Source organism: Micropterus salmoides, unplaced genomic scaffold (assembly GCF_014851395.1).
Source record: "Micropterus salmoides isolate LMB-PRFRI ecotype aquatic unplaced genomic scaffold, ASM1485139v1 Ms_hic_scaffold_14, whole genome shotgun sequence".
NCBI classification, from domain to species: Eukaryota; Metazoa; Chordata; class Actinopteri; order Centrarchiformes; family Centrarchidae; genus Micropterus; species Micropterus salmoides.
Window position 1 is genome coordinate 21,908,979 of NW_024040485.1, and position 15,044 is coordinate 21,924,022.

Consider the following 15,044-nt stretch of genomic DNA (forward strand, 5'->3'; position numbering starts at 1 on the left):
CTGTCCTGATCCAGACTCGAGCGAGGGGAGCAGAGATGCTGTCACAACATCAACCTCAGATAAGCCCCAACTGGGTGAAGAAAGAAAGGTGAGCATTTCTATAAGTAGTCTGATGCTCCTGCTGCACCACTGAATTGAGAATGTGCACAGAATAAGCATAGGCAGGTGATTTAGACTCAGAACATATGACTGGGTTCATTTGTAAGCATGTTTTTTTAGCTCTTAGAAATCAGATGACAAGTTTCCCCTTACACAGGTGATGTAGAGTCTAGAGAGAGAGGAACTGAAAGATCCCTCAGACCCACAGAGCCTTTGCACATGCACTATTTTCCTTTCGACATCCTGCATCTAAACTTGTAACATCTTGTAGGCCTATTCTGGTAAACCAGAGCGGTTCAAAAAGATTATTTAACAATATTATAGATAATGAGTCAGTGAACTCTTTTCAATCCCTTCTTAAATGTATTTTATAGGAGAGTCTTTCCTGATTTTAGTTGATTTGATTTATTTATCTATTTTTCTTTTAATTGTTTTTTAATTTCTTAATTAAGTTTCTTCATGCTTTTACCGTGTACCTTGTTATTTGTTTGATGTGTTTTATTGTCTTTGCTCTTGTGAAAGCATATTGTAACATGGTTTTGAAAAGTGCTCTATAAATATAGATTATATTATATATAGATGTATATAATATATAATTATTATATAGTTATGTTTTGATGATCTATTTATTTATCTTATTTAAGGGCTCTGGAGTAAACTATAGACTGTGTGTAGCCTACAGTATAAGGGGAAAACTATACTTAACTGACACAAAATCTGTACTAGAGCTCAAATGTAAATTTAGAATACTAAATTGTCTGTATAGATGAAAAGACACATCCTGCAGAAAACATATATAGTTATTATATAAATATATACGAGGCCACATAAAAGAAACAATAAACAGAAACACTTAATTGTAGTACTGCCAAAGTCCACAAGAGATCAGTATAACTATGCTTTATTGACTATTCCCAGTTGAGCGGTCACTTAAGTTATGTCTATATTTGCAACAAAACAAGGGTAAACATACAACCAGAGTGTAGGAATGTATTTAGTGTACTGTAGGAAAAAAGGTGTCTCATTGCAAAACAAGGGCTCGTCCGGGATTTGAACCCGGGACCTCTCGCACCCAAAGCGAGAATCATACCCCTAGACCAACGAGCCACCTGTAAATCTCTGTAGTACAACTGTTTATATCATTACAAGGTGCCCTCTACCATAGACTGTCTATAAATCCCCTGTACACGATAATTATCCCCAAAACTTAGAAACTGTGTCACGGAAACTGTACATGACTTAAAAACAGCTAACAGTTACAGCTAGGTAACAAGCTAACCTAGCTTGTAACCAGTACTCCTTACAGAGCTAGCTAACATTACCTTAGCTAACTTAACTCTACACGGCAATAAACACAAACGCATAGAGTGTATATACTTACAACACGTTTGGCTTGGTCCCCAATGCACATTTTATCTATCTATATTTAGCCACATAATGTCAATTTTAAACATATTTTAAAGTAAGACGTGAAAAATAGCCTATTATTCTTACCAATTAATTACTTGCCCTTGTCAATAGAGGGAGGATTGGCATCTATTTTGGCCTTCTACCACTAATGCAAGTTCAAATGCTGTCTGTTAAACTGTAGTGGACAAAGGAGTCAGATCCTTTACCTAAGTAAAAATACTACTCCAAGTAAAAGTTCTGCATTTAAATGTTACTTAAGTAAAAGTATAATGAGGAAAATGGTACTTAAAGTATTAAAAGGAAACTCACTGCAGAAAAATGTCCCCTGTGACTGGTACACTATTACATATAGAGATTATTATTACTCATCCATTAATGTAAAAGCAGGATTTTACTGTTGTAATTGTATCTGCCACTAATTGTTGAGGTGTATCTGCCACTGATAATTATTTTGATTATGAATTAATTCAATTCATTGATTATTTTCTCCATTAATCGCTTTATTGTTTAAAATATTTGGAAAATATTAAGAAAACAAGCCCAAAGTGACACCGTACACAATGCTTGTTTTTTCCAACTATCAGTCCAAACCACAGTATTATTAACATATGGGAATGCATTCAAATTATAAAATAATTTATTTGTGGAGCTGGAACCATAAAATGTAATGTAATAATGTAATGTAATGTAATTCTGTCAACTAAATAATCGTTTCAGCTGTACTTATATAAATTGTTGGGTAGTTTAATTTTAACAAAACATGTTTTTATAAATTCTTCAAATGCTTTGTGTGTAAAAAGCTTAATTTGTAAAGTAACTACGAAAACTGTTAGATATATGTAGTGAAGTAATTACTTCCCCTTCAGATGTAGTGGAGTAGAAGTAGAAAGTGGCATGAAAAGAAAAAACTCAAGTAAAGTACAGGTACCTCAGATTTACTTGAGTATTAACTAGGTATATTTGAGTACTCTCGTTACTGTCCACCACTGCTGATAAATCAATGGAAGAGCACATAAGCCTAATTGTCTGCATCATTGCCTACAGTTATACCCTAAGCTCTGCAGAAATCATTTATTTAGAAAATAAAACATTTTATAGAACTACAATTTGTGTCACTTATTGTGTGACAGCACCATATGAACATGCTAATAACACCAGGACTGTATGAACCAAACTTTGTTCTGAGTTGTGTTGCCTGAATAGACTCATTGTTCCTGATGCTGTCATTGGAATGGGTGGAGTGAGGCTCTCTGGCGTATTACTGAAATATGGGCTATGTTTTTATTTTAAGACTGCAATCATTTTAAAACAGAGTTTACAAAGGGCTTTGACTGACAAATCAAGGCAAAAGCAGAATACCCAAAAATAACAACAGTAAGGCCAAACAAAGGCAAGATGGAATTTAGATCAAATTAAAACAAGAAGACAAAATGTGCAAAAAGAAGACAAATGATGATGAAAGATAATAATGGTAAAAGAGGTAAAAACATGTCAATAAAAATAAAAAGAATAAAAGCAATAAAAAGATGACGTCACATAAAATCAAGTCTACAAAAATGGGTTTTAAGAAGTGATGTAAAAGAAGCAATTAAAATTGCATAAACGCAATCATTAAAATGTCAGTACAATTAATATATAATTATGCCACAAAGATAAGTATTATCTTATTTCTAGGTAGAATCAATTCATACTCATGGTAATTAGGTACCAAAAGAGTCCCTTAAGGCAGGCAATTAAAGTTAACGGGCCTTTTTCAGAGTTTTCATTTTGATTTGTTACAATGGAAAAAGCACAGGTGTTACTAATAATATTGAAGATGGTTGGGTTCTATTCAAGTGTCCCAGTAAAGCCATGCCAGTGTGATATTGAGACAGCATCCACAATACCAGGACCCTGAATCTGAAGCAGCTAAATGGATTTCTGCACCATTAACAAGGCCTGTGTCCCCCACTGACACTCCCCCCTTTCAAATAATACAACCCTCCCTGCACATGTAAATATCACTTCATTTCATATCATGCACGAACATGGCACATTGCACATATTTGTTGTTAGTTGTTAATCGTTGTTTTATTTTTATTTTTTTATATTGTCAATTTATATATTTATGCACACAAAAACACAAGAGTAATGCACATGTAAACATCTGCCACGTTGTTCTTTCTCTGCAAATAGTTAATTTACTCTGTCATTCTATTTTTCTTATAGAACTTGCATTTGTTTATTCAATATTTATATATTTCTACATCTGTTCATGTCAACTGTATGTTTGTCTGTGTGTAGCACCTTAACACCAAAGCAAATTCCTTGGATGTGTAAAACACTACTTGGCAATAAAGCTCATTCTGATTCTGATGCTTCATTCATTTTATTATTTACACCTGTGCTTTTCCTACTGGACATAAGTAAGCTATTTTGGCTGAACAGGAACATCAGAAATGCCTCAGACTGACATTTGTAAGTGGTATTCAGCTGTAATTCAGATATTTCTACAACATATGGCATATGGAGTCCAGTGCCTATAGCCAGTTGTAAGTTTATTATCATTGCTTGCTTTCTCTCAAGCTGCTGCATTTCCATTAAGTATAAAATACAGTGATACTACTACTACTACTACTACATTTTATTTATATATCCCTTTAAGCACTTTACAAGGTAAAATAAGTTCTAAGCCTAAAAACCACATTAACACCTCAAGATCACTTCAGGGGCCTGTCACCCTCAGGTTCGGTACTTGGGGTGGGTGAGAGGGGAAAGGAAGTTAGCATCTGTGGATCTGATGTTGGGAGTATGACAGTGTAGGAGGTCGGTGAGGTAGGAGGGAGCAAAGTTATTGAGAGCTTTGTAGGTGATGAGGAGGATTTTAAACTGGATTCTGTGTTGGATAGCGAGCCAGTGAAGGTTTTGGAGGACTGGAGTGGTCCTTGGTGCTGGAGTGAGTGAGTAGACGGGCAGCTGAGTTTTGGATGTATTGAGGTTTTTTGAGTATTTGTTGTGTGTGTCTTACAGTTTGTTGTTGTCCAGTCTTGAGGTGCTGAATGAGTGGATGAGTGTTTCAGCAGGTGAGAGGAAAAGGGAAGGGCGAAGACGGACAGACAATACTAAAAGAAAAAAAATACAAAATAATCTCACCACAAGTTGAGCAATTTAAGGATTACAATGATTTTACTTTTAAGGGACTTTATAGTATTCTGTTATGTTTATTGTATTCAATAGAATCAGCTTTATTTGCCAGGTATGTGTACACATACGAGGAATTTGACTCTGGATCATACATTGCTCATGATGTGCTTACTCAGATAATCAAGAACCAGGTACAAACAACAGTATACAGAACACATATGTGTACAATGTACAATGTAGACAGATCGAGACAATAGTGCAATGAGCAGTGTGCAAAGGATGCTGGAGTAAATTATTGAATTACAGAATGATGAATAATGATAAGAAGTAAACAGTAAACAGGTGGATGACTAGAGTCAAAGTTACTGAGTTATTGTGCAGGGATTTTCAATAAAGAATAATATACTACATCAATCATATTATGACTGTGGGAGTAGTGGTGATGACTCCAGGGGCTCACAGATGGAGATGGCACATAAATGCTCGAACGGGGCTGTATCACAGACTGGGTGACATGAATAATTCTTTCAGGGTTTCTAACTGTGCCCGTGCATTATATCTGTCTTGTTAATACTGCGCAGGCACAGCCACGGTCTTGATGATAATATGTATGATTTTAATAAGTTTATAATAGCTGATATTGTGTGTGTAAGCAGGCTGACTTCACAGAAATGTCCATGTGCAGTGTTGGCCCTGCTGCTGCTGCTCTCGCCCAGTGCATTGTGGTCTGTGTGCTAAAGGAAGCTGCTGCACCGGAATCTGAAGAATTTGAGGTGTCCGCCAAGTCTGCTGTTCATCGTCGGCTAGTTTCTTTGTCCCTCTGTCTGCACTATACTCTTCTGTAAGGTAACACTAATTATCTCTCTGATTTATCGCTAAGTTGTCTCAGCGCTGTGTTAATCGCGGTACAGCAGTTAAACCGACGACGCTAACATTAGCTGTTTAAGTTAACATCCTGCAGGGAGAAGCTAAGTTAACTCGGCTAGTTAACGCTATGCTAAGCTTGTCTTGTACCAGTTTATTTGAACGGCTAGCTCAGGCTGTTAACTCGGTAAGTGGCTTTGATTTTGGGCTCGTTTCGATAGCCTTTCAAGGACAAGAATTAACATAAAAATTTGGGGGCAGATTTCGTGGCAGATGTGAGCATCAGCACATTTCACACCCACTGGGTTGTTACCGTTATGAAAATAGCCGCTTGCTAATTAACCAGCTAATTTCCATTCATCATCATCCACTCATGCAAGAAAATAAAGATAATAATGTTTGTTTACGTTAGCGCTACATATTTATAAGATCAAACTAGGTAGGGTAGGTTTCTAACATTGGCTCAAACTATATTCTGAACTAGCTTGCACACTTTGTATGTAGTTATATGTTTATATGTCGTTTTAATCCCAACACCCCGAGTGCTGTGGGTGTTTCCGACAGTTTCATTTCATGTAGAGTTGAATAAAACAACACACCAGCCAGCACCCAGGCAGTAAGCACATGATAACAAATGCTGAGACGCTGGGATTAATATCATAAACATAGCTTGATCTCTTATCCTCAAATCATGGGGCTGTAGTGGGACGCAGCTGCAGCTATCTTAGCAGGAAAAGGATTTTTTTTGTGGTGAGACACTCACAAACCTTTCTGAGCACAAACCAGACTTCCTGTCTCTCACAGAGTCAGGCCTGCAAGTATCTGCCTCTATATGAGCCATTTCAGAAAAGGTTCACAGAGGACAGGAAGGTAGCATTTTTTTCATTTACAGTAATTTATAGTAGGTTTATCAGTGTGTGATACAGCTTGTCATTTCTTTCAGGTTTAGCAAGGAGAAAAAATGTCTCAAGCTGACAAAATGAAGGTGAGTTTTGGAAAACAGAAACGCATCTAAACCAATAAAGTATGCAGTAATGCCAGATTCCTACTTCTGCTTCAGTGTCTGTCCTGCTAGATTAATGGCAGACCAGTAATAGTGATGAGGAAGCTGTGTGTGTATTTACTCTTATTCTCCGAGTTAATCTTAGGTGGTTTTGTTTTGTTATAGATCTAACCAAATATTCTGCTGTTGTCTTTGAATTCAATCCAGAAGGTCTTCTTTCTTTTCTTTTTTTTTTAACTGAGCATTCCCACTCACTTCACTGGGACATTTTGTGCTTCCCTGCTTTACTGACATTATTGTCACAGATATTACTCGCTGAACACTGGGTCGCTCAGGCAAATGCTCGGTGTGCTGCTCAGTGCTCGCCATCCTCATGATTCACTGATGTAGCTTTGTGCGGGTTGAAAGGCTCAAAGGCAGAGGAAGAACACGCTGCTTTTCAGGCTTATCAGTCATGACCTTTGCTGAAAGGACGGGGAAGGGAGGGTTTATAAATTGTACACTACTGTGTGGCCACAATGAGCAAACTAAATAAGGATCGTGTACCTTTTTTGTGTTTGATTTGAACTTGCCACTGTCTAGCATTGCTACATGAGTGGTTAAATGCTGTCCTGTTGGCCTTCATCTCATTGGTTTGACTAGCTCTTTGTAGGAAAGGCCCATAAACAATGGAATGAAGAGTGGAAGGTCTTTTGCAAATAAACTGCAGAGAAGTCACTGTTGCCCTCTTAAATAACCTGGCTGTTCACGAACAGATGTCTCCTCAGTGGTTTCTACTCTAGCATTAATAATTGGTTGTCATGTTGTTGCTATAATGATAGCCAAACAATGTTTAACTGATTTAAATATGTGACAGAAAAAGTATAATTATGTGCAAGTTTTAATGTCACCAAACATGTTTTTCTTAAATAATAAATCTCATGTCTTTGCACTTTTTTTTTCTACAGCAGGGGCAATTCACCAACCCTGAGACCCCAGGGTATGTTGGATTTGCAAACCTGCCTAATCAGGTTCATCGCAAGTCAGTAAAAAAAGGATTTGAGTTTACATTGATGGTGGTAGGTGAGTGTGTCATCATTGTTTCTCACGCTTTTTCTTGTTTTGTCCTGCTTGTCATTATAGAGAAAACGTTGAGGTATGTGTTTTTGGGTCATCTGAGTTTATTTTTGTGATACATTTATGGTAGGATCTTGGCCACTGTCCAAAACAGTTTTAAATCTTCCATCTCTGTAGTTCCTGCTGTTTGTATGCTAAGAGTAAGCATATGTGTTGTCTTTGGCCTTGTCTTCAGTATTGTTGTGTGCATGAAGGCTTTTGGTCAGTAGAAAATGGCAGATGTCACATATGTGTAGATGCTCAGCTAGCATCAGCAGCAGCAGTGTGAACACTGGCTGTGTGAACCTCCCTGCTTGTTGGTAAGGGGGGAGGGTAAAAGCTCCCCTAAACACTGCTCATCCTTTTGCTTTAAAATAAACCAGAGAGGAATGTAGCCAATGGGCCTCGAGGGGCTGATTCACACAGTGGACAAGGGCCTGCTGGTCCCTCTACTGCAAGAAAACTCATTGAGTGCTTATTTAACCTTCTATGTGACCCAGGTTTATAAATAAATTAGTGCTTTATTCCCCTGCACATTTAGATAGCTGGCGTTCTCCCCCACAGATAGAAATAATCACTTGTAAACTTTATTGTATAATGTATATGTCGAATTGGATTTTCCATACAAGATGTTGTCGAAAATTGCCAGTTTTGGATGTAAAATACTTATGTACATGTTTTCTACTCTGCTGTGGGAACCACAGTAGCAGCATTCCTGAGTTAGACAACCTAAAGCTTTGGTGCTTATGTGTCAGCATCTGTAAGTCTGTGAACGTGAGACTTAAGGCAGGTGATTTCTTACATATCGTTTCTTAAATTAAGTTCACTGCAGTTGCTTAAGCGAAACTGCTGCTGTAGTTTAGTGAATTTCCTTGAGAGAAATTAAACAAAATGCTAGACTAAAGCATTAGATCATTCATGATGAGGCAATATTAGAAGAAACATTGAAATCAGTCTCAAATTCTTCAGTATACAGTCACTTAAATGTATTCATCATCTATTCATTATCTATTTTCTGTCCAATATTACCTGTTTAATAATTATGTGCAATATTCTCTGCTGCTATTTATTCACTTGTCCTTTTTGGTTCACCATAATCTTAATAATGTAAATATTGTACATACCCACACACCTTTATATTTGTCTTTATTTTTTGTTATATTTATACTATTATATTTATATACTTTTTATCTATCTGCCTTTTGACAAGTGCAATTGTGACAAAGAATTTCCCCTCGGGGATCAATAAAGTATTTATGATTCTGATTCATCCAAGTCATACTAATATTTGTGACAGTGAAACTACCCAGCGCTTTTCTTCTTGACTCATAGCGCCTGAATGCTGCTGACAGATTATGAGCACTTGCACTCCTTCCTTAAGCACTAGGGTTGTTTAATCAGCCACCTGACAGCTCTGGGATGCAGAAGTCAGATTTAGTATCATGTATTTCTGTGTGGTATGCGGCCTACTGTGTGTCACAAGCAGATGTCTTGTTTCCTGCAGCACAGTGAGGCTCTCCTTTGTTCTGTTCACTGAAACTTGCACCAACCAGAACATGACTGTGCTTTTTTTCAGTCATTTTTAGCAAGTGTGTAATATTTATTCATGTTACTGATGCTGACTGCGTGATTGTTTCATTTTCCTCTGCTGTCAAAAGGTGAATCTGGGCTCGGAAAATCTACCCTGATCAACAGCCTGTTCCTCACTGACCTTTACCCTGAGAGAGTCATCCCCGGAGCAGCAGGTAAAACATGCGAGTAACCATCCTTGTTTTAGCACTTTGTAAAACCTGTGTATTAAAAGCACATCATCAACAAATTCAACTAAGTAGAGCCATTTGATGAAAACCATGGACTGACTGTGTCCTTGCATGTAGTTATGAATTCTTGCACCGTTTTTTTTTCTTCCAACAGAAAAGATCGAAAGGACGGTTCAGATTGAGGCGTCGACAGTAGAAATTGAGGAGCGAGGAGTGAAGCTCCGTCTCACTGTGGTAGACACACCAGGATACGGAGACGCCATCAACAGCCAAGACTGGTATGAAATCTTTTTAGGGTGTGTGCGCTGATGAGGTGTTTTTAAATTTAAATTACAGAGTGTCTGTCTTGTGATCTCGAGCAGTAATGAGCCACTGACCTTGGACAGATAAAATCTAACGTTTGTTCAGAGGTTGTAAAGAAAGACAGCAGGGGGAGAATTTATTTTTCATCTGGGCTTTTTATATTAGTATTTATTCTGATAGAGTGTACTGTGATACATTCTGTGTTTTAATATGGCATATATTTTTCTCATCCAGTTTCAGCACCATCATCAGTTACATTGATGACCAGTTTGAGCGATACCTCCATGACGAGAGCGGTTTAAATCGTCGGCACATTGTTGACAATAGAGTTCACTGCTGCTTCTACTTCATCTCCCCGCTTGGTCATGGGTGAGTTCTGAAATGCATGCTTGCACACATACGGGGCTTTTCAGTTAGTAAAAGTTGCACTGAAGTTTCTGTTTATTTTACTAACCATATTTGCCACGCCTTCTTTTCATTCTTTGCTTTTCCCAAATAATTACGTGAATGTTTCTCTTTTTGACCCCGTGCCGGTCTGTTTCCTGTCCAACCAGCATGAAACCCCTGGATGTTCAGTTTATGAAGGCCATTCACAATAAGGTCAACGTGGTTCCTGTCATCGCCAAGGCAGATACACTCACCCTCCGAGAGAGGGAGAGGCTCAAGCGCAGGGTGAGAACAGCAGTCACCCATTGTTCAGGATCTTTTCCAGTTCCTGAAATTAACAGTATCTATCATGTGCTCATGGTCACTGCTTTAGCGATCCAGTGTATGATAGTGTTGATATATTTGTACCTAAAGGACTATATTGACGGGCTTTAGATTAAATATGTAAAATTAAAAGTTAAATAAACCACGGTGAGACAGGAAGCGTCAAGGCAGACTAGTCAAAAGTGATCTTGATTCACAGAAATGTTGTCTTTTTTACTACATAAAGTCCAGACTGTAGAGGAAGTAATAGGTTGCCATCTACAGCATGTACATAACTGGTAATGTGAGGAACCTGTGTTTTGTCACTATCTTGATAAGATTCTGGATGAGATCGATGAACATGGGATCAAGATTTACCACCTTCCTGATGCCGAGTCGGATGAGGATGAGGACTTCAAAGAGCAGACCAGGATCCTCAAGGTAAACCATTCCCTGCAAAACTTTTCATCCCTGAACGTGTGAATTCTCTCCCGTCAAAGACAAGTCGACGTTTTCTTTTTTAGCCACAGAACCCTGACTGCAAACACATGAAATACTCCTTTTCCAGGCTAGCATTCCATTTGCGGTGGTAGGATCCAACCAGCAGATTGAGGCCAAAGGGAAGAAGGTGAGGGGCCGCCTGTACCCCTGGGGAGTGGTGGAGGTGGAGAACCCTGAACACAACGATTTCCTCAAGCTGCGGATCATGCTGATGTGAGTGGTAGAAGAGGCAGAGGACGCTAGAACCCACTGCTTTCTTTATTCTTAAAAATTTTAGGAAGAAGAGTAACGTTGACGTTAAGTCATTGCTGTGTATGTGAGTGTAAATATTCTGTTAGTGTCTAGCTTATTAGAAAAGGGATTTCGCCATGGTAGGAAAGGAGAAGAACATTTGTGGTGTCCCACATTCATACTAGATACTAAGTGATAGCAATGCTGGCAGGTTTGACTAAAATAAAAACCTTAGTATGGTTAAATCATTTCTTATGGTCTTCTGCACTTCATAACCAGAGATCTGTACAGAGGTACGGTGGAGCTAGCATATGTAGTTATTATTTTATTTTTTTTAAAGTCTGTGCATGAGTATTTATTGTTGCTGACTTTTGCACAACCCCACAGAACCCACATGCAGGATCTACAGGAAGTGACCCAGGACCTTCACTACGAGAACTTCCGTTCGGATCGCCTCAAACGGGGTGGCAGGTTGTCCTCCCATGGTTACATTCTGCCTCTGTCTCCTGTGTACGTACTTGTCTGTCCGCTTGCTTTTCTGCACCCCAAACCCCCCCCCCCCCCACCCCCCCCCCCCACACACACACACACACCTCAAACAGGAAAACTCTGATTAATCACATATCAGTAATGTTGAACAAAAACAGCACAGAAATGCCATAGTCAGGCACATGTGCACAACACACGCCACAGAGCTAAGTAGACAGAAGCTCAGTTAGTAGATTAAAATGTATATAATGGATCATGTACCTCTGGTTATTCTAATGTTGTTGAACTAGTATCCTTCTGTAGCAGAGTAGCTCTAACTCCTCATTTTGCATGTTAACTACATCAGTTAGGCCGTGGTAGAGAGGCAGAGCTGAATTTAATGCTGTAGGCCGCAGTGGGTTGTGGCTTTACATGGTTAGTTGGTAGCTAAATGGCATATTTAGTTTGAGTATCTGTAGTGGTTATAAACAGGATTACTGTGTGTGTCATTTAACATAGTGTGGATATATCATCATTTAACCCTCAATGTAGACCAAAACAATTCTTTTAGACTTTCTTTTAAAGCCAACCCAGGATAAGGGAGTGGTTTTACTGGCTTCACATTGCCTCACCACCTGTCCCATGATGGCTGTCTGGTCTTGATTTGTCCAATCCCATGAGTGGACTGTTGGAGGTATCGTTTTTGTAATTTGGGGGAGGTATCTCTGTTCCCCTGGCTCTCACACCTACTGCTTTTCTCTTGACTCTTATCGCTTTCATCACTGTGTAGTTATTTGTTGTAGATGCCCACCTTCTTCTGGCGTGCTGTTCTGTCTTTCTGCAGAAGAAAACTCTACTAACACACTGACCCCTTCTTCACTTTCTCATTGTGGCTTTTGTCAAGTTTGCCTAATACTACTTAAATTGGTACGCTGTGCACTCAGGCATGCACACATACACAAACTTCTTCACTGACTCGGTCCTTAAAATGCTTTCTACAAAGTGATTTTACATGTATAACTCCTCTGACCGTGCATTTAACTTATTAGTCAGTTTGCATACATGACATTCTGCAGAAATATTAGAGACTGATTCTGTAGCATCACAGTAACATCAAAACTAACTATAGTTGTATCACCGATGCAGAAAAGGACCGGAGCCGGAGGAAATGGACAAGGATATGATCCTGCAGGAGAAGGAGGCTGAGGTGAGATATTTCAGACACTAGAATACGCTCATTAAAAATTAATAAATGTTTTATTAATTTTTAAACTGGTAAATGATTCAGTTTCATAGTTGGTTTCTGTTCAAGTAATCAATGTATTGAGTTGTTTCTAGTCAATGATCTATAACTGGCAGACAGGTAATAATACATTTAGCTAGACCAAAGGATAATGGACATAATCTATAAAAAAAATAAAGTTGACACCTACATCACTTCACAGTCTTAGCCGTCTAAGTGAATGTGCCTTTTTCTTGTCGTGTCCCTGTCATACATGTTGATGTTTGGCGTCGTACAGTTGAGACGAATGCAAGAGATGATTGCCAAGATGCAGGCCCAGATGCAGAAGCAGGGAGACGGAGAGGGAGAAGGCACCCATGCGTGAAAAGCATATGGTGGGAGTGAGTCCCATGGATACACTCAACAACACTCACTAATACAGACACCACATTATGTTTTCTGAACTTTATTTCCTGCATTTGTAACTTAAATACCTAAGTGAGACGCTGGTCGTCTGTGAGGCCAGGCTGGATTTTAGTTGTATAATATGACGTGTAACTTCTTTCTTTTCTTCTCCACTGTAGGTGTTTCAGCCACTGCTCGAGTTTGACTAGAGAGAGACGGATGGTAGCAGAGAAGGTGTAAAGGTGTCTGGTTATTGACTTGTATTGCTTGCCACTATTTTTATTCCAATCCTACATTGGATCTGGAGTCTTTTTTTTTTTTTTATACATAAAGTATATCCAAACAGTGTTATGTTTATATATTTACACTTGGTTCTATTTTTTGTTTCATTTTATTGAACTTTTGCCAGTTACTCAAATGAAGTCACGTGACCCATCTTTTAAAATGGTGGCATATATCTTTAATACACACCCACTGGGATGTGCTGTTACTCAGTTTTTGTTTCCTTATTTCTTTTTTTGCAATTTAGAAAACCAAAGTTTTGCTGCTTGTGTTCAGTGCTTTTAGTCCTAAAACATCTCTCAAGGCACATGCTAACCTTCATTGGGAGAGTCAACTATGGCGACTGCTAGTAGAAAAAAATTGCTTATGTTATCAATTCTTTCTGTCATGAGAAAACATGATTTCATCTTCCCTCTGGTTAAGAAGTGACCACACAAGCCTCCCATTAAATAGGGATCACCCTGCTCAATGTTAATCACATTACCCTCCTCGTCTGCATGTAACTCAACTCTCTCTGGTAAAATTTCAGGTGAATTTTCCCTCTAGTGCTGTGTTTGGATCAGCGTCTCCCTTTCCTGTTTAAATCTTATACATTAGTGCAGTTCTCAGATCAGTGTCTTTAAGAATGACGATATTCAAGTGTTGTTAAGCTCCTTTTGAGTTTGATATGAATTAAATAAACTGTGACCCTCGACCTCTTACAGTCTTCCTGTTGACGTGACAAATGAAGGACGGACAAAATGAGGTGCGACGCCTCTGTTTGGTGCTTCTCAACTATGTGTCCTCTACACTGTAAATTGAAGTCATGTGCCAGGGAGCATTAACCGTTTTGTGTTTCACTGATGCAGTGAGATTTAAGAGGTATAAACTTTTACTTGTCCCAACTGCTGAGTACTTTGTGGTTTCCATGACCACAGAGATTTAAGCTGACCCCATGAGGTCAGTGTAGCCAACGTTTCCCTCACCAGCCAAGATGCGAGTTCTTGACATTCCTCTTTGTGCTGTTTTTATCCAATATTAAAGTACCAAATATTGTTTTTGATGCATATATTGTAATAAAAGTTTTATTAAACTTTATTAATCTCTTGTGTGATCACTATGCTATAATCAGTATGTCTAGTTAGACCCCGCTCTTGATCAGATGGTAGTATTAGTAGAGGCTGAAGCTTCTCCACACACACACACACACAGCTGATGCTTTCTGCTCCCTTTGTGTATTTCAGTGAGATTAATTGCCTCTGACAAAACCACTATGAACCCGCCCTGACTAACAGGGCATCAGTAATTACAGTACACTGTGTGGAGAGGTTAATTACCCAAAACCGCAACCTTACATTCCTTTAACAACCAACAAAGGAAATTAACATAATTAGACATGTTCAACTGACATAAATAAGTATGATTGTACATTTTTGTATATTCCATAAATATTAATATGAATTATGTAGACGAATGCTGACATGACATACCACAATAAACTTGAGGAAATGTAGAAACTGTAATGCATCCCTTCATCTTGTCTTGTGGTTGCAAACTATCTGAATATACTATTTGTGCCAGTGATGGAACATTGTAGTAAAACTACAGA

The 15,044-nt window shown here is 38.5% G+C and overlaps 1 protein-coding gene and 1 non-coding gene across 6 annotated transcripts; one reads left to right on the forward strand and one right to left on the reverse strand.

Annotated features, from left to right (window-relative positions):
* Positions 1-1,134: 1,134 nt before the first annotated feature.
* On the reverse strand, positions 1,135-1,206 carry trnap-ugg. The gene has a single exon. It is a non-coding gene; the product is annotated as a tRNA-Pro (tRNA).
* Positions 1,207-5,335: 4,129 nt separating this feature from the next.
* Positions 5,336-14,533, forward strand: sept2 (septin 2). 5 transcript variants are annotated; one of them, XM_038718381.1, is made up of 13 exons: positions 5,336-5,478; positions 6,440-6,481; positions 7,447-7,561; positions 9,253-9,339; positions 9,509-9,632; positions 9,892-10,026; positions 10,212-10,329; positions 10,687-10,788; positions 10,916-11,061; positions 11,467-11,589; positions 12,694-12,754; positions 13,068-13,170; positions 13,354-14,533. In XM_038718381.1, the coding sequence occupies exons 2-12, from the start codon at positions 6,458-6,460 to the stop codon at positions 13,152-13,154; spliced, it is 1,122 nt and encodes a 373-aa protein (XP_038574309.1). In that variant the 5' UTR covers positions 5,336-5,478; positions 6,440-6,457; the 3' UTR covers positions 13,155-13,170; positions 13,354-14,533. The 5 variants fall into 5 exon arrangements, with proteins under 5 accessions (XP_038574309.1, XP_038574308.1, XP_038574312.1 ...); XM_038718380.1 differs by having other exon boundaries at positions 5,337-5,478; positions 13,068-13,164; XM_038718384.1 differs by having other exon boundaries at positions 5,338-5,478; positions 11,467-11,550; positions 13,068-13,164.
* Positions 14,534-15,044: the final 511 nt, after the last annotated feature.

Coding starts and splice junctions, on each gene's coding strand:
- sept2 (XM_038718381.1), top strand. CDS start 6,458: ATGTCTCAAGCTGACAAAATGAAG. Junction 10,330..10,686: donor GGGAGAGGCTCAAGCGCAGG/GTGAGAACAGCA, acceptor TATCTTGATAAG/ATTCTGGATGAGATCGATGA. Junction 12,755..13,067: donor TGCAGGAGAAGGAGGCTGAG/GTGAGATATTTC, acceptor GGCGTCGTACAG/TTGAGACGAATGCAAGAGAT.